Source organism: Crocodylus porosus, unplaced genomic scaffold (genome assembly GCF_001723895.1).
Source record: "Crocodylus porosus isolate Cpor-Errol unplaced genomic scaffold, CroPor_comp1, whole genome shotgun sequence".
Lineage (NCBI taxonomy): Eukaryota > Metazoa > Chordata > Crocodylia > Crocodylidae > Crocodylus > Crocodylus porosus.
Window position 1 is genome coordinate 5089333 of NW_017728942.1, and position 19408 is coordinate 5108740.

The following is a 19408-nucleotide window of genomic DNA, read 5'->3' on the forward strand; positions in this document are numbered from 1 at the left end:
ATGCAAAAGCAAGCATCATAACATTTTGTAGTTTTCCTTCCTACTAAACAAAACAGATTTGGGTTGGCTTTGTGTGGGGTTTTTTTGTTTTGCTTTCTTGGGGTGGTGGGGGGAAGAGGGGAGTTGTAAACTTTATAATATATTCCTGCTGAGAAAATATATTACAGGGTGGGAATTGGATGATAATTTTCAGCCAATTAAACTAATTGGGCTATATGTACTATATCTAGTCTATATCCGCCTGAGATTCGTTAACTGACTTTAACATAGCCATTTGGTAGCATGAGATTGGTACTGCACTTCTTAGAGCTTGGCATAATCTTTCAAGTGCATATGCAGCTTGAGCAAATTTATTAATTCCTCAGATTTACTGTCTGAAGTATGTACATGTAAATGCAAAAGATCTTGGGTATGACCATAAACTGCATCCAGCTGGAGGACTTCTGGCAATGTGGTAGGGCTACTTGTGGTGGGATAGCTCCTATAAAATTCTACAATATTGCAACCTCCAGGTAAAGTGAACTTTTAAGGCACCTCAAAACTGTAGTGCCCGATGCCTTGTGGGCAATTCCTTGGTTGGAAAAAGGCTAAGGGACATCGCCCTAGCTGAGGCATTGGGCAGCCAACAGCAGCTTTAATCTGTTGTTCTCTGGCAGAAGCTATATGATCATCGAGGTACCGGACGTCTGGGCTCAGTCTGGCCTTCAGACTTCGTCTCAACTGTCTGAAGTGGGGATGGATGGTCTATGGCAGCCTTCTCTCCTCCAAACTGTTGCCTAGGCATATGCACCAAAGGTTTTGGTGTGATCTGTACTAGCCAGAATGATCAAATGACTCGCATGCTGGATTGTTCAGACACTGACCACTGGGCTCAGTTTGGACTCAGTCTGAAGCTAGATAATGGGGCAGCTCTGCCTTCTGAGGGCTGTGGTTGTATACAGCCTTCCTTGCGTTAAAATGGTGCATGCAGCTTGAAGCTTCTTGGGGAATGTAAATTTGTGAGGTGGATAATTCATCTCAAATGAGAAGAATCCATGTTATCAGTGTATTACTCTACTTGTGCTAACAAGAGAACTGACTTAACATATCTACAATGGCTAGAATCCAACCTTCTATTTTCCAAAAGGTTGGCAAATGTCCAACCTCTAGATGTTCTGTTGTGGGCCTTTCAGAGCTTTGTCTAATACCAGAGATTTCTTTAAAGCATTCCCACTCCTCTCAGTACATAGTATGACTACAACTCCAGACCTGTTGTAGCTTAGATTTGCAAAAAAACTGAATGTGTAATTATGCATGCAGTAATATGCCTAATATTGACAGTTTTAAGTGCAAATATCAGCTGCTACTTGTGCCTAGCCAACTGATTTGCATGAGCATTTGATCTCAAATATTTTTATAAAATATGGGCTTTTATGTGCACTTGTATCCAAAGAGCTTCTTGTGTAGTGAGAACCTAGTTTTGTAGCCTCCATGAGTATGCAGCTTTATAGAAGAGACATGAAAATAATAGGGATCTGCATCTGTAGTCAGGGCCTGAAATAATCTAATAGAGGTTGAAAATGAAGCACAATGTGAGTAGAAAAAGCCTAGCCTTCCAGTTCATCTGTTGGGGCTAGGCTGAGCAAAGTAAATGCTAACTACTGCTTTCCTCTGTCTCCATCTGGGATGGCAGGAGAGAGAGCTGAGCAAATGTGAAATTCCAAGTAATTGGTGTAAGAGGATACAGAGAAGAGTGATGCAGGCACCCTGAGACCTGTCCCGCTAACCTTAGTAATATGCAGCCCTTTAGAGCAAATACTGAAGAGGATAAACAAACAGTTGGCACTAGCATGATATTTTATCATCCGAGAGAGAGATTTCTCAGTCTAGAAAGTCTGGGATCCTTACAATCTGGTCCTTTTTTTCATTAAGTTTGATGTGGTGTCACATAATGTAATTTAGTTGACTGGAAAAGATGTGGTCTCCTACAAGGATAGAAAGATGGATTGAAAAGTATTGCTAACTCATCAAGTTTCTCAAGGATCAGACTTTAGATGCATCTTATTGAGTGTGTTTTCTGACCTCTAACATAGAGCGCACTAATAAAATTTGCTGAGACGGTCAGGAGTTATCGCTAATAGAGGAGGATCCAAATATCCTAGAGGAAGAAATAGATGCCCTTAAGGACTAGAATAACGGAAATGGGATGGACTTTTAATAGCATAAAGGGCAAGATTTTTGCCCCTGCGCATTTAATGCACATTGCTTCTATAAAATGGGAGCTCATTAGCTGGAGAAGAGGCAAAGGTCTCATTTACTTGTGTTTTTAAAGTGAATTTTAAACTGGAATGAGTCCAGAGAAGGGCAGCTAGGATAATCGGAGGAATGGACAGCCTGTCTTGGAAGAGGGAACTAAAACTCAATTGGTTTAGTCTAGTCTACCAAAGATAGGGTTAAGAGGCTCTGTTACTGTTCTTTATATATGCATCAGGGGTCAGAGGAACACCATGAATAGAAAGAAGCTACTGAAGCTGAAAAACACTGTTGGCACAAACAACTAGTTATAAGCTTGCCATGAATAAACTTTTTAGGCTAAAAAGCAGATAAAAGTTTCTAACCCTTTTGAGCTGCAAAGTTTATGGAGTAGTTGTCTAGAAGGAGCAGTGAGGTAAGGAACCTAGTTAGTTTTACAGTGGGGTTTCATCAGTGTTTATAAAAGAGACGATGTGATGTTGCTTCTTGTAGTAGTAGTAGTAGGAAACTGGCCTTGGTGGCCCAAGAGGCCTCTTCTAGACCTGTGCTCCTGTTTAACCTTTGAATAAGGGAATAAAAAAATATTTCAAGCCTTGATGGCAGTGCTCTGCAGTTTCTTATAAGCATGTCCACTGTCACTTTTTCTGCAACAGCTGACATTTGCCAGGTCTCCAATTCATCCATAGAAAAACTAAGCGAAAAGTAACGGCTAAGAAACTTGATAAGATCAGACTTGTGTCTAATTAATTGACAGGTCAAACATGACCCATTTACAAGTGCAGCTTCTTTTAAAGGCTAGGCCTTCTAGCTCAAGCTTGTATTTGTCCATATACAATCAGTTTCTGCAGTGAAGATGGACAGCATTTGATCCCTGACTTGACTTTGACTCACTAGTCGAGCTAAATTTTAGGTCTCCCTCTTCTGTGGCCCTATAAACAGTGTGTTGTCAATACTGTTTGCTTTATTTGCACGACTCTTGCCCAAATCATGAGATATAACATAAAATCACAGTTTTGTAGCCTTTTCTGGTGTACAAGACTCAGCATGCATTAATAGAAAAAAAAAAAGAGGGTATCCTTGGTTCTCTTTAGTCCATGGTAACACATGCACAGGAGCTTTTTGGAGACTGTACTCTAGCTTTGTCAGCAAATCTCAACCTTTTTTTTTTCTCTTATGATTTAAGCAAGAGAATTTCTTAAATTAGCCCTTTTTACCTTCACAGTATTTCACTGTGCTCCTGAGATTTGACTGCTATCAAGTTCCTGTGATAGGCAGAGATGGCTGGGGTTTTGATTGGATGTGCCAAGTATTAGGGCACTCCTGCTGTCAGTAAGGCAATGTCTGCACAGCCCAGTGCATTTTCTGCAGAGATGCTCAATGTTGCTCAGACACTAGAAATTGTTTAGCCATGTTATGGTGAGACTCCTGTCAAAACACACAGAAATCCCACTACAAAATAACCAAATCCCTGCTGTTAAGGGCATTCATTGGAGATTTCTCTTCTGGTTTGGAGTGGCATTTTTCTTTATTTTTTGTTTTTCTGTGAGAATTTGCAAAGGTCTAGTTTCATCCTGAACAGACTTATTGGTGGTAGGTATTTTGGGTATCCAGCCTGACGCATGAAATATTTTTTTTTATACTGTTCCTGTCAATGTGGCTTTCATGTGTTGATCTGAAAGGACAAGGACTAACAACACTTGTATTATCCAGCCCTCTCTAGCTTTCTGCTGTTATGATTCAGTGAATGAGACGTGGAGCAGCAATCATTTTGGCATTCAGAAATGGCTTCCACATCATAGCTTGGGAAATTCTGACTTTGAAATGAGCTCATAGCTGTACTTAATAGACCAAACCAGTATGAACCACTGACCTGCAGAAGTTGGATAGCTATTTGACCACCCAGTTAGTCCTCCCTACTGTGTAGTTTTGACCAACGGAAGACAACTAAGCTCAGGGAAGAAAAATCTCAAACACTATAGGCAAGAAACACTTGTATATTGCATAATATTGAACATGAGTGCTTTCATGGCTCAAGCCAGTATTCATTTGGAACATGTTTTTCTGAAAAGGTTGTTCACAAGTTTGCTGTGTCTCATAATAATTATTTTACACTGGTATTTGATTATCGCAAGTAGAGTTTTAAGGAAGCATTTCAGTTAAGAAAATTCACTATCCAGCAGTCTTCCACGGTTGCTGATTAGCAACTGTGTGTATGAGAGATGGCACAAGCTTAGCATTATTCTGTTCACTTTAAGAAAACTTGCCATGGCTGTTATTGCCCTAGAATAAATTGGACCCTTGCATGTAGCAGTGATGCAATAAAACATTTAAGTAGTCTCATGAAGCTGTATAGTGGCCATCCTGAATTTAATGCATTTATTGTTTGATACTATCCTTCATCTAAAACACCTAGTACTGTATATTATTAGTATGTTAAAGCACAGTACAGTGCTAGTACATTAAAACTTGCTTTAATTCTGGGACTTTGAATTAACTGATGAATTTGGCAAAAGCAACTTGTCTAACTCTAAAAAGTAAGGTACCCTCTATAATCTTACAGTTTGTGTTAGATTTCCATTTGTTAGTCAGAAGCAGTTTGTAACATTTGGTCATGTGTGTTCATATGCGAAATAGCATGGTTTTTACATTGTGCCTGGTGCCTAACCTAAGAAGGTACTGCAGGCAACACATTCCTTTTCTTGCCTGTCTCCCTTCCAAGTTGATCTCTTTGCACACATGCCAAAACATTGCTGTCCCAGGTGACTATTGCAGTATTTTAGTAACTGGAACATGCATCCTTTCCTCCTCTTCTCTTTTAGCCACTCTTACACAGGGGAATTGTCTTTGGGGGGGCAGAGAGGGGAATTTACTCCCGAGTACCTGATGCAAGGGGGTGGTAGCAGTGGCAGAAGTAAAAGAAAGCTGTACTTGCAGATCGAGAGGTAAGATGACACCTGGGACACGCGTACTGCTTCCACCCCCCTCTGAGGAGTGCTGCCGAGAGGCACACCCTGCTCCTGTGTGCAAGCTTGGAAATGGGACAGCAAAGCCACCCTGAGAGCACCCCTTGATTCGGCCCTCTAGCAGGCTGGAGGCAGAAATATCAAAAATGCTAGTATAGGAGCAAAATGGTGGCAGGAGAACGGCCCTCAGGACAGGCTCACAGCCTTTATTTCTGGGTGTAGCACGGAAGGTAGGTTGGGTGTGTTTTTTCTTGGAGTATAGGCACTTCCCATGTGATCTCCCACTGGATAGGATCTAGTCCAGGGGTGGGCAGAATATGACCTGTGGGCCGCATCTGGCCTGCAAGGCTATTCAAGCTGGCCCATGAGGCCCCTAAAAAATTTAGAAAATTGATATTTCTCTGCCCTTGGTTCCTGTCAAAAATGACAGGAACCAAGGGCAGTAGGACCCAGGGGAAGCCCTGGCGGGCTCCCACAACAGCAGGGCCCACCTGGCCCCATCCCTCCAGCCAGAAGCCCCAGCGGGGGCTTCTGGCCTGGGCCCACATGGCTGCCCCATGCTGGAACCTCAGGTAAGCGGGGGAAGAGAAGGGCAGGGAAGGAGCCTGGGGAAAAGTGTTCCAGTGAAAAGCTGAGCGGGGGGTGGGGAGCAGCTCCTCCCCCGCCCGATGCTGCAGCCGCTTGTAGCCCCTCCAGGGCTGTCTGGAGCAGGCACAGGCAGCCCCGTGTAGGCTGTGAGTGACTGCAGCATGGGGTGTGTGAGCCCCCCCCTCCCCCCGCCCGCCCTTGCACTTGGCACCACCTTGTAACCTGGCCCCACTACCAGCCTGGGCCCCATGTGGCTCCAGGCTCACCCATCAGGACTGCACATGGTGACGGGAGCTGCAGCCCCCCCTGCTTGCTGTGCCGGGCAGTGCTTGCCCCCACTGCCTCTGCCTAGTGCGCAAGCTCTGGGCAGGCAGCAGCAGCCCAGTGGGCAACCCCGGAACTGGCACAGAGCCCAGGATGGCAGCAGGGCTGGATTACAAGCTGATGCTGAGCACAAGGAAAAAGGCCCCTCACTTGCGTTGTGGCCGGCACCCCATGCTGCAGCCACTTGCAGCCCACAGGAGGCTGCCTGTGCCTGCTTACCCACGGGGTGGGTGAGGGGCCGCTTTTCCCATGCTCAGCACCAGCTTCTTCCCTGCCAGCTAGCTGGGGGTCGGGTGTGTGCTGCCCCCCGCCTGCACTGTAGGGCTGGGGAGGCACTGGGAGTGAGTGGGCAGGGGGCCAGTGGGAGCACAGGGCCCACACCAGCATGCCAGAGCAGTAGCACGGGGTCCCAGCCAGCAGGGGCTCTATGGAGCTGGGCCAGCTCCCCCCTCTCCCTGCTGGTGCAGCCCAGCCTGGCTCCACAGACCCCTGTCAGCCTGGGCCCCACTGGTGCTGGCCCTGGGACATGGGACCAATGTCTTGAGACCAAAGACATTGGGACATTGGTCCCAAGATGGTGACCAGGGGGTGGGGCACCTGTCAGGGGGCAGGACTACCCATGCAGCCCTCAACAGCCTGCCAAAACTGCATTAGTGGCCCTCTGCCCAAAATAATTGTCCGCCCCGATCTAATCCAATCCATCCTTCCTTGACATTCTGACATATTCTATAGGTGGACTCTCAGCACCTTTTAAAGGACACTTGGACCTTTAATGTGATTAGTTTCAGCACACAAACTTGGGTAAATATGACTTGGTAGAGGAGTGAAAACTTAGCGAGCAAAGAATGCTACTCCCATATTGCTCTTGGGTTCTGCTGGCTCAGCCTTGGGATCTGAAAAATAATTTAGTTGAATACCTATTGCCTTGCATTCAGGATGTTGTTTACAAAGACACAGAAGAAGACTTTTACTTAAACACTATGCAATATGCATGTGTTTTCTTCACTTTACAGTCCATTGCCCCGAATTTTTTTTGAATTTCAGTGATGGCCTGTTTATTATGGCTAATACTAGCATCCTAACTGCATCTTTTTTCTGCTTAAGAATTGCAGCCAAGCAAAACTGTGTGGTGTATATTTGGAAAGGGAAAAGTTATTTTGATTTAAACCAAGCAACATGAGATTTCTAAACATTTCAAAGAGAACATGCATTTTTAGGTTTCTGATCTCAAATATTTATAGGACTTGTTTCTGTGGTCCTTCTTAAGAGCTTTCAGCTATAGTGCATGTAGAAGATGACAAATTCATTAGTTTGTCAGTAGTGTCTCCTATATCTCTGCTTGGGAAAGCATGTAAATTTAGTTATATACAAGATACTGTAACTTTCTGTACATGATCCAAGCAGAATAATGAAAGTGGTCATCACTTCACTTCCAAAGTTCTCAAACCAGATGGTAGATAGATTTAAGGAATCTTCACCCCCTCTTTGTTTTCCAGTCTTGAATTGCAGCCTTACCTAATGGAAGTCTTACTTTTATATAACCCTAACAACTAAAATTATTTGCTTTCTGTATTACAAGAAATGATGTAGTCAGTTGGAAGTACTTACAATGCTGACATAATGTTCTTTTTCCTTCCCTTGTAGTGATGCTACAGCCTTTTGATTATGACCCTAACGAGAAAAGTAAACACAAGTTCATGGTTCAGTCAATGTTTGCTCCAGCTGATACTTCAGATATGGAAGCAGTAGTAAGTATTGAAGCTGATTTACCAGACACAGTACGCATAACATTGAACTTGAAGCTACAAAGGGGCTTCATGAATCTGGGGATTTTTTTTCCTGTAAATCCTGAGGAAGGGGGTGACATCTGTATATTTAGGAAGATCACAACACTGCAGAACTAGATAGAGGCTCTTTGGGGCTCATTGCCTTTCTCAAATAGCCAATATTAGCCCTGCCATTAAAATCCTGGGCCTGGGCTCACACTTTGTCAGGTTCAGATTTTTAAAATACAGCCTCTGGGGCTAAGCTGGTCTGACTTTCTGGGGGGGCGGGGCATCTCCTAGGCTCTGTGGAGCTTATCTTTTTAACTTTTCTCAATGTCCAACGAGCCTTCTTTTAAGTGGCCTGCACCTTTTTGCAGTAGGAACTAGCATGGTTTTAATTATTGTTGTTTTTCTGTACCTCTTCCTTGTTCATTCATTTTGTTGCTTATTTACCTGAACCATGTGTTTTGTTAGCCAGAGATCATGTAATCCAATCTTTATATGGGTTAGTAGTTGGGGAGGAAAAGAATATAGCAGTAAGATTGCTGGCTACTTTTTAAGTAAACTTGGAAAGAAGCAAAGCAGGCATCACTGACCTTTTATAAGCAGTCACTAGTACTTTTTCTAATGGTAGCACTTCCTATAATAGCAAAAAATACACCCGTCTTCTGCCCCCTCCACCACCCTCCCCTTTTAACCAAAAGGAGTGTCCTTTTTTCCACTTCTTCCCCAAAGCCTCCTAGCTATCTGATGTGATTTATTTGCAATATACCCTCTACCTGCTTTTAAACTTTCTGGGCACCTCCAAACCGGAGTGCATGTGTGGTATGCTGCATCACAGACCTGTTTGCAGCACTGCTCACTACATGTGCTGTACATGCAAGCAGTCCCCACTAGCTCACTGGCTAAACCCCCAGGGCAGCTGGAGCTGGGCCGGCCAAAGCCCTACTCTGGCTGCTGGCCAGGCTCCTTGCTGCAGTATTGCCATGGCTGCAGCCCCTGGAGGCTGTAGGTAAGCCCAGGTGCTGGCCTCAGCCTTCCCCACCCAGGGCAATGTGCTGCATGCCAGGGCACGCATGCATGGGGGTTCCCCAGAGACGAGCAACAGTGGCACACATTGTGCCTCTGCTGTCTTGTCCCTGGGGAACGGGCGTTTTCTGCTCGTAAGGACACCTCCCCTTCTTGCATGTGATTTTAGAAAGTCGACTCCAACCTTGTAAAAGTAGATCCATCAATATTACTGCAATCTTTCAGACTGTTCGCTCCCTCTGGTGGTCTATATACTGGGCAGTCAGTTAGTATATGCTGGGCTGTCTGGTCTCCTTTGCCACAGGGGCACAATGATGAGTTTGTAAGGCCCACTTTTTTGATTTTGTTGAAGGCTCCATAGTTTGATTGCAATCAGTTCAGGTTTACACATGCCTCGCATGGGAGTTTCCTCACGAGGGTGTGAGGATGGTAGTTGTGTAGTGGGGTGTTGTTACTCCATTGCTCTTCCCACCTTCTCTGGGACCATGATAACAGTATGGTGTCTCCTGCTTCCTCTCTGTTTCTGGTGAATACTGGTAATGGTTTTCTGCTTCTTGGGTGTTTCTTCACTGGGTACTTTTCAATCATGTCATGTAGCAGATGGTCTTCCTGTTGGGCTTTGATGGCCAGATCAAGCAGTATCCCAGACCTCTTGATGTTATGAGGGGGGGATTCCTGTCGATGAACATGTCTTCCCACTCCATGTATACTGGGCAGCCACTTACTATTTGCAGTACAGAATTCAGGGCACTGTCCAGTTTGGTGTGGGCATTACTTGCCCACACAGGGAGGCAGTATTCTGCTGGTGCATAAGCCATGGCTAGTGTAGTTTATTCTCAAGGTAGAGAAGTCAGCACCCCGTGTTGTACTGGCTAGCTGCTTAATGGCGGCTGCCCTTCAGATTTACCTTGTGCCTCAACTTCTCCAGGTCATGGTGGAAGATTTAGGTTCTGTCTAGAGTGACGCCCAGGTAGGCTGGTGCTGTCTTGAAAGGCAACTCTTTTTCTTCCACAGCACACCACCTGTGTTTCTAATACAGGACTATTTTTATTTCAAATAATCTTGGAAATTAGCCAATTCTACAGGTAGTCTAAGTCCACTTGTGGCTACGCATCTTTCTCCCTTCATAAAAAGAGGACTTCGGGTTTTTTTAAAACAAAGTGTATTTATTGATCATTTTTGCACATATTGCTTGTTTCCTAACTCAAGAATGGTCATGCTTGTTGCAATAATAGGAGTTTTGTTGCTATAGTTGGTTTCATTAAGGAATTGCTCCTTTTGCTATATTCCTTTAGAAACTAAGGTCTCTTTTTCCCATGCATGTTTCTACATTATGGTAATAATAAAATGTAGAAATTATGTAACAGAACAGTACAGTACGTACTTTTTATAAAGACAGTACAGGATTCACCCAGAGCTTGCTCACATAGTAGCTCTTGTTAGACTGGCCAGAGAACTCAACAGGTTACTTTGCTATCATGTAATCTTTATACTTGTTTGAGAAGCAAACCCTCCTTGGATGATATTGCAGACTCCTGAAGCTTGTTGTGTAAGCACTTAGAGAATTCTTGAAGTTGCCCTTCCAAATGAAGTTATATGATCTGTATTGGTTATTGCAGACAAGAATACAGGTGGAAGAAAAGCATCTGTACAGTAAGAAATGTTCCTGCACTGGCAGAGATTAATCAGTCTCTTTCCACATATATATCCCCTGCCCGTCCTGCTATGTCTTCAGTTATGAACTATCCCATCTCCTAAGAAAAGTTTCTCTAACTTGATAATGTATTTAGGAGCCTAGATGGATCTTAAGTTCCAAGGCACACTAGACCAACATAAAACAAAACTGTGTTTTTTTTCAACAGCACTCAGTCAGTCCTCCTGTATATTACCACCATACAGAAATCTTCCTATTCTGGATAAACAGGTGTGACACATTACTGGAGTACTATAAAGCTTTCAACATTTCACAGCCAGCAAACTCAAAATAGAATCCTGATTTCAGCCACAGAAGATTTGCAGGACAATTCAGCTGTTTACATGGGTCAAAATCTTCAAACTGCATGGGCAGGACCATAATTTTTCAGGCTAGTTGAGATAATCTTGCTAACAAAAATAAATTCAAGATGAAGAAAAGTATATGAGGGCTTCAGGTGCTGTGATTTATGGACCTTCACAGCTAGATATCATTACTGAGAACCAACCACTTCAGTTAGAAGTACAGTTGACACCAGGCAAGGATTTATAACTTGTAATCCCCACCATAAATGTTAGATATTCTTTGTACTGGTAGTTTTCCTAATTGTAGGGGGAAAGTGAAGGATAATTGCACGTGTTATTGTCTAGCTAAAGGGTTATTGGTGAGGGGAATATCTGTGGTACAAACGGCAACCTGTATGTCATAAATGCTCTAAGTATTAAATAAGTAAATAAAAATCCCCTTGGTCAAATGTTACATCTTGATTTAACCATTCAAAATAGGAGGAAAAAATACTAAATGATCCCTACCATTCGTAGTGTTACTGCATTAGCTTTTGAAAAGTAAAATTTAAAAACAAGCAAAGCTTAGCATTGGTTTGTGGGTATTCTCTTTTCCTGTCACCTAGTATGTTGATGTCCTTAGGTGGCTTAATCCCCATCTCGCCTGTATAGAACTGAGAGTGCTTGATTTAGCATATTGCTGATAATAAAGATGCATGAATGTGAAGCTACATTTTACTAATGAACAACAGAAAACTGGGAGGTTTTGCTGGGGGTTTCTGAGGAAGTAACATTTACTCGCCAATAAAGTTTCTAAGGGCTGTGTTTAAAGCAGTATTTGAAATAAATTGGAAAGAAAAAGATCTGTGACTTGACAAAAGACTGAACCAAAAACAGCAATATTTTAAGCGTGGTTTATTTTTTGGTCACTTTCCCTTTTCTGAATGCTCTTATTGCACGTCTTCTGTTTGATCCAAGTGATTAGATAATACTTGACAAGTGTTTGTGGGTCAGACCTTTGATATAACTACCAACAAAGTTCCCATTTTTGTGTCCATTCTAAATACAGATTTCTTAATGCTGTGATTTGATTTTATTATTTTAACTGCTTTTACAGCATGTTAGAGTGCCGTATTATGTAGCTTTTAGTTTGTTTTAAGGTAGGTTAAACAAATACCGCTTTCAGAAGTTTTAAACTGTTGCTTTGTGTTGATCATGCTTCTAGTAGTTTGTCACTACCATTAAATGCCTGGATAAACACCAGGGCTTTTGTCCCCACTGTTTGGTTTTGGGGGGGGTTGTCTTTTTCCTGAGCCAGACTATATAGGGAGTAAACTAATTGCATTGACTTTTCCACAAGACTTACTGTGTCCTTTTTTTTCTTTTTTAAAAAAAAAAAAAAAAAATTTAGTGGAAAGAAGCAAAACCAGAAGAACTTATGGATTCAAAGCTTAGATGCGTGTTTGAACTACCAGCAGAAAATGATAAACCTGTGAGTATTTCCAATAGAGTTCTGGGTGACTTATTACCATAGAAAGAGCATATAAAATGCAGGTTGCAGATCATTCATTTCAGTATCTGAATGACATCCTTTTTTTAAAAAAAGAATTTTTAAATATTTGTTTTGCTTATTCTACTTTTAAGGTTAATTTAGACAAGAGAAGTGCCAAAAGACTGCTAAAATTCTTTGATATTGCTGACTTTTGGGTTGATGCTAGAGTTCTCATTTTTACCCTGAGCATCAGCAACAGAAGCAAACCTGTGCAGTTCTGCCAGCCTCCTTTCTGACCTGGCACTATCTTTAAAAGTAGACAGTTATTGTAGTATAGGATCCCTGCTTGTTAGGAACTGATTTGAGTAGTGTTTTCCTAGGGTGCTGCTGAAAGCACTGATTAATTCATGATGGAAATAAACATCCTCAAATGCAGAGCTGAGGGATCGAGACGTACTGATAAACATGTATCCAGTGCTGCCTGCACCTGAGCTACACACGTGTTCTTCTTTGCATTCATGATCATGCAGATGCAATTGTACATGTGTAATATTGGTCCTATGAAGCTGACAGACTGGTGTCTGATCAGCAACATTGAAATTTTCAGACCATGTGTTCTAAATCCCTAAAGGTCATTAGAGCAAACAGATGTTAAGTTGCATCAAGATTCGTTTTTTTCCCTCTGGCCAGTGTTCTTGATGACTAGGGTTGGGGGAGGGAGGTGTTGACAATATTTGTGCTTTTAGGTACGGTTTGTTATGCATGGCAAGATACAGAACACCTAGCAGGAGCAGAAGGGGAAAGAAATCCCTTTTTGCCCAAAATTGGTTGGAGTAGTTGATGGAGAAATGTGGTTGGAGTAGTTTAATGTCCCCACAGACATGTTCAATTACACACCAGTATCATTTAACATGATCAGGTCCTGTGTCCTGAACTGTTTTCAAGGGTGGTTCTTCCTTCCAGACCACAGAAGCATGGGAGGAGAGTCTGGAGAGAGAAGTGGTGGCCAACTGGGAGGAGTGAGGACAAATATGCAGCAGGATAATGAGGTGGCTCCTGGCAACAGGCTGGTTCTTGGAAGCAGCCCTTTATCACTGTGCTCCCCTGACTCCCTCCTACTCGCTTATGGTGGCACTTATGCCCCAGGAGCTGTGCATGTAGGTGTATGTAGCTGCAGGAGAGGTGAGAGCCATCAGCCAGTAAAACCCAGCCCCCATTGTGAGAAGATGGGCCGGGCTGTTTCTTTCCTCCAGAGGGAGCGTCTGGGGCTAAGAGTCCTGTTTGCTCTGTAATTCATTGCTCCTGGCTTAGCTGTAAATCAGGAAGTGAAGCAGGGGCTGCAGCATAAAATGACATGTTTTAATTATAGGCATCATTTGGGGGAGGGGAGGTCTTTTTATAACCAGTCTAAAATCAATGTTTTTCTCTTAAACAGCATGATGTAGAAATAAATAAAATTGTATCTACAACTGCAGCAAAGACAGAATCCTCTGTAATGTCTAAATCAATAAGTTCTTCCTTGGATGACTCTGAAGTTAAGAAAGTAAAGGAAGACTATAAGAGGCTTCAGGTAGAAGTTCAGAGGTTACGGGAGGAGAATAAACAGTTTAAGGTAAAGATTTTGCTTTTGACATTTGAAGTGCGCTCTGCGGGGTGGATGCGGTGGGTTTGGGCCCTGGCATTTTAGTGTTGGCAAGGCACCAAAAAAGTATGCAAATACAAATTTGTTCTTTTTAAATACCACATGCTTAAATCAGTGCCTCCTTTTTAGTGTGAAGTATTTGGCTAGATAAAATGAGATGAGTGTTCCAACACTTGTGCATTTTCTTGGATTATATTAATTTGGGGTGGCATTTCCCAAAGTAATCAATGTTTGGTGTAAGCTTTTTGTTTCCATTTAAAGCAGTGGGAGTGCTAACATTGACTCTTAGCAGGAGCAGAATTAAGTTAACGCTGAGCACTTTAGATTGTTCAACCTGAATATCCAAAAGAGCTATTGGTGCACATTTTAAGAAGCTGCAACTTACCTTGCCCAGCAGAGCAACACAAATGCTCACTAGTCAGTGTGGTGACTCATTCTTTTTCGGAGCAATTTTTAAGGGTCTTGAGATTAGTCACATGGCTGAAAAGTAGTAAATTGGGGCACACCCAAGTAGAACTAGCATGAAAGATTTTATTCAGGGTGGAAATCAATAGTCTTTCCTCACTCTTGTGCCACCATAAAAATATTCCATACCCTTGTTGCACTACAAATGCCCAATTTCATGGCTGTAATGGAAGGTAGTAAATTTGTGTTGCTTATTGCTGCAGACATCTATTTGCTTTGTGGAGAAGGAGCATGCTCTCCAGCCACCCTGGGCAGGGGTTTGAGGGGTCCAATACTGCACACCCTAGGAATTCTTGCACTGGATCGAGCCCCTGAAGCCTTGGGAGAGCCTGCCTGGCTTTCTCTATTTACCTTGACGGGATCTCCAGGGACATGCCCAGCTTTCCCTGCTTACCCAGACAGGTGCCCCCAGGGCTTGAGGGGCCCAACCCTGCTTGGGAATTCCTGGGATCTGCAGGACCAGGCCCCTCAATCCCTGGGAGAACATGTTGCCCATTATCCTAGCTGTTGATGTAGGACTATGGGCAACATGTTTTGCTTAGTGAAGTGCATCAGCTGTGCCAGCACCCATCTCAGCACAGCTGATCTGCTTTATTTGGCAATGTCTGTTTCGAGCCTCAGTCTGCTTTAACACTGGCTCAAGGAAAGGAAATCTTTCTTTTAAAAACTTTCTTATTTTGTGTATTTTTTACGGCCACTGAAGTAAGCCAGACGCTGGCTTAAGCTCATTATACCTTTTGGTTTGTCAACATCTCAAGATGGCTGTTTTTTAAAATGCCATATGAATTTAAAAAATCAATCGATCTTAAATGCTGTTCCAAGAGCACTTTTTTTTTTTTCATTTAAGACCTTCCTTACACACACTGTGTACAAACTAGGTGCCTAACTCATCTGAGCATCTGGAATGCAATAATAAACTATGAACATTGAATTAGGACAGTGCACTATGAAAGTATTAAGCATCTACTGGTTTCATTTTGCAAATATTTTTAGTAGTACAAAGTATTTCTGACGATAAATTCTCTACAAATGTACCAGGGGTGCTCAAGCCCCAACTCGCAGGTGGGATCCAGCCCCTGGTGCCTTGTCCTCCTGTCTATGGGAAGCCCCATGGATTGCCCTTCACAGTGGATTGAGTGTGCAGGAGATAGGAGTGGCCTGGTGCTTGGGGCTAAAAGGTTGAGCACCGCTGGTGTCAACTCTAGAGCCCCCTGTGTTTCTGCTAAAATGATAAAAACATGCAAAAAGAACAGGTTGAAGGGGAGAGTGTCTAACTCTTCCAGCAATGTTTTGTAGCTTGTAACTTTTATTACAGTCAACCCAGCAAAATGTAATGTGGTTTTGAGGATTATTTTGATTTATTTGCCTGAACATGAGTCTTTCATTGCTGCAGTCAGTGGCTTATGGTTTGGCATCTGTTTAATTCAGGGAACAGTACTGTGCTTAACACCCATTGTCCAGGAACCTAAAAGGTACGGGCTACAAAGATGCATCCCCCAAGTTCAACCCACCCCTGTTTGGGAAGAAGCAGCTATTTTTAACAACTGAGCAGTTCTGTACAACTAGGTCAGGAAGTGAAATGATAGTGCCTCCTGTAGTAGCTGGAATGTAGAAGGTGTGTCAATCTCTAGCCTAATTGTTACTTTAGTAATGGAGAACACCACCAGGATGCAAAGGGAAGGCAGCACTCCTGTGATTCCTACCACATCAGTGACACATTATTTATGTTGATGTCCTACAAAGAGAGAATAGTTATTTTAGTTCAGTATCTGGGAAATCTTGTTATCTTATTTTTTGGTTAGTGTGCATATTTGTACAGCTATTCAGGATGCACAGTACTGAAACTCAGGCCCTTGAGGTTGCTGTCCTATGCCCCATGTATATGTGGGATGTTTATCGAGGTTTTTATTCCCCTCTTCAAATTTCCTAGTGGAAATACAAGATGTGAGGAGTTGTCATATTCCTACATCAAAGGCATGTGTATTTCTTCGAAGGAGGATTGAGTCAAACAGATTTACTAGATTATACATACGTTCCCCCAAGTGTTACATTCCTAATGACTCATTAAATTCTTGAGGTGGGATTAGAGGAGGTGGAGGTCAATATACTATCTTTCTGTTGTTCAGAGTCAAATAATTAGGGTTCCTTCCTGTAGGAAGAAGATGGGCTGCGGATGAGGAAGACCTCCCAGACAAACAACCCGGCTTCTGCCACTACTACTGTCAAGGAGGAAGGGCTGAGCACTAGACTACTTGCTCTGATTGTTTTGTTCTTTATCCTTGGTGTAATTTTAGGAAAAATAGCCTTGTAGAGGCTGCATGCTGAGGATTGTACATTGGTTTGATGGTTCTGCCATATCATTGGATTAAATTTATTCATAACAATGTTTAAAAAAATTAATGTATGACATCTCACAGGTCTTGCCTTTTTAAATTTACCCCTGCACAAATGTAACATAACAATCTAGAAAGTTTAAAATGTACAATGAGTGAGTTGCAGAACGTTCTTATATGAGGAAGGGAAAAATCATGATTTAACACTACAATGAAATATTGTAAATGTCATTTTAAACATTCTTAGCCCTTGGTACATGATGCTGGATTACCTCTTTTTTTTTTTTAAAAAAAAAAAAACAAGGAAAAACCCCTCTTCTTCCACTGCTGGAGCTGGCCTTTCTGGAGATTTGGCACTGGGTTAGGTAGGAGGTGTTGATAACTTCTGTAAAATACGTTAATCCACTGTTCTGCTCATAAACTTAACAGTTTTTGTCAGTGTCTTCAAATCTGTGCAAGTTCCCAATTTCTTGGCACTTAAATGAGTAGTGAGAAGCTGAAAAGAATTGTATGTGGCAGCACTGAATGTGCTAGGCATCATTAAGAGGCATCTATTGACTGGTATGACACTCATCTGGAATAAAGGTCAATTCCTTGTTCTCTTAACGGGACCAAGCTACATTGCTGTGGGTTCATTTAGTTGAATTAAAATGTTATTCAGAGATGTTTAATGCATATTTAACTTATTTAATGTATTTCATCTCATGTTTCCTTATTGTCACAAAATTGACTAATACTATGGTATAAAAAGGCACCTGTTCTAAAGCCAATGGATAGAACTAAAATGTTGCTGCTGTAGTGATGCAGGATCCTTCTGCCTCCTGATGTTTTGGGCACTACATAATTGTCAGAGCTGTGATCATCTAAACATTGGGGAAACAGTGGTCAGGAAATCTTGTTTTTGTATGTAAATAAGTCTATCTAGGGGAAAAAATTATTAGTAGTAAACTAGTTCTATGCCGTAAAACGACCAATCCTGTTTGACTATGTAGCATCTTAAAAAAACAAAAATTAAATAAAGCCCCCAAATTAAAGTTTCTTTTTTGTTACTTTTGTCACATTCACTCTTTAAAAATAAAAAGCTTATAGTCACTACCCTAAAACTTGCTTCTGGAATCAAGTAATTGCTGGCAATATTGTAAGCTTGTTCCACATTTTCCAACTCTTGTCAAGACTGGTTGACAGGCTAAAATCAGGCGGATGGAAACTCTGTTTAGAATAACACAGCTTGCCCATGATGACTCTTGCAGTTTTTTTCATTTTTGTGTGGCTGCAATATTCCATAGGCGTGGGGGGGTTTCAGAGTAAGAGTAGAGGTACACCTACACTTTTTAAAATACATTCTAATTACCAAGCATGTGTATTCACTGAATGGGAACAGGGTAAAGCTCCATTAGATGAACATTTCTAGTCCATGTTCCCTGTATCCCAATTTCAGAAGCCATCAGATTTAACATTCCAGTGTTGTAAATGCAGCCGATTTTGAAGTGTGCTAGAACATCCCGTAATCTGGAAGTATGATGATTTTTTTTTTATGGCTTTGTCTCTCTTGGTGTTCCTGAAATGCTGTGTATTTACAGCAAAAATGTATCAACTTGATCTAGTTGTCCCCTTGACAAAATGAAGAAAGCCTTTTAAAGATGGTTTTTAACTTGCCCATCAAAAATAGTTGTGCCTCCTGCAAGTGCAGATGAGCAGAATTTAGCAGTGCTACTCTTGCTGGTCAAGCAGAAAACCATGGCCAAAACAGCTGACAAAGGATTTAAAGATAGGCCATTCTCCCAGAGCAGAGGAAAAGCAACTTTTAGAAGCAAGTAGTAGAAACGCTGAAAATAGTACTTGTAGAAGAAGTCAAGTGAAAGGAGAGTAGCTGTGAGATGAGACGGGGTGGTGCAAGCATCTAAGAACTGTGCCTTTTTCTTCTGTAGGGTACGTGCAGCTAATGGGAGCCTTCTGAAGCCTTCCATCTTCTGTCAGCCAAAATGGTCAATACAGGAAGCATACTGAAACTTCTCTTTCAAAGGGAAGTGGTAGATAGTAGCAGACAAATGGTTCTGAGCAGCGTATGTGGAAAAACCTTGAGTAAGGAGATTGAATTGTCAAATATTTTGAGTGGGTCGGGATCATTATCTGACCTGCTAAATGTAGGTTCTCAGCAGCTGGATTCTCTGTTGCTTGCACACCTTTCTGGAGCGCTCTGGCTGTCTTGTTCACCATCAGACCCAGCTTCATGAGTGAAATTTTAAACAAGCCAGCATTGCGGGGAGAACAAGCATGAATGCTGGCTTTTGTTTGTGGGGATGGTTTTTGCTGATGTCCTGAGCAACTGTCACATGCATTATCATCCATCAAAATTGATTTTCCTTTAAAAGTTGTCCACAGCAGTAAAGCCAACAGCGTGTTGAATCCACAGCTTGCTTTTTAATGGTTGTGCCTCACAGTGATCTTTGGAACATGTTAAGTAATTTTTATGAGCAAAGTTGTTTCTAGTAGTTCATTTGTATAATAGTAGTGCCTGGGGACCCAGAAGACACGCCACCGCATTTTGCTAGGTACTGTACAAATGCATCTTAATATAGTCCCTTACCCTTAAGTGG

At 42.2% G+C, this 19408-nt stretch overlaps 1 protein-coding gene across 2 annotated transcripts in view; it reads left to right on the forward strand.

Annotated features, from left to right (window-relative positions):
- Positions 1-17845, forward strand: part of VAPB (VAMP associated protein B and C) — a 45377-nt gene extending 27532 nt beyond the window's left edge. For both annotated transcript variants that reach the window (XM_019548185.1, XM_019548186.1), the window contains exons 3-6: positions 7752-7855; positions 12291-12371; positions 13807-13983; positions 16634-17845. In XM_019548185.1, the coding sequence (XP_019403730.1) occupies positions 7752-7855; positions 12291-12371; positions 13807-13983; positions 16634-16789 (518 nt within the window). In that variant the 3' untranslated portion in view covers positions 16790-17845. The remainder of the gene's footprint in view (positions 1-7751; positions 7856-12290; positions 12372-13806; positions 13984-16633) is intronic.
- The last annotated feature ends 1563 nt before the right edge of the window (positions 17846-19408 follow it).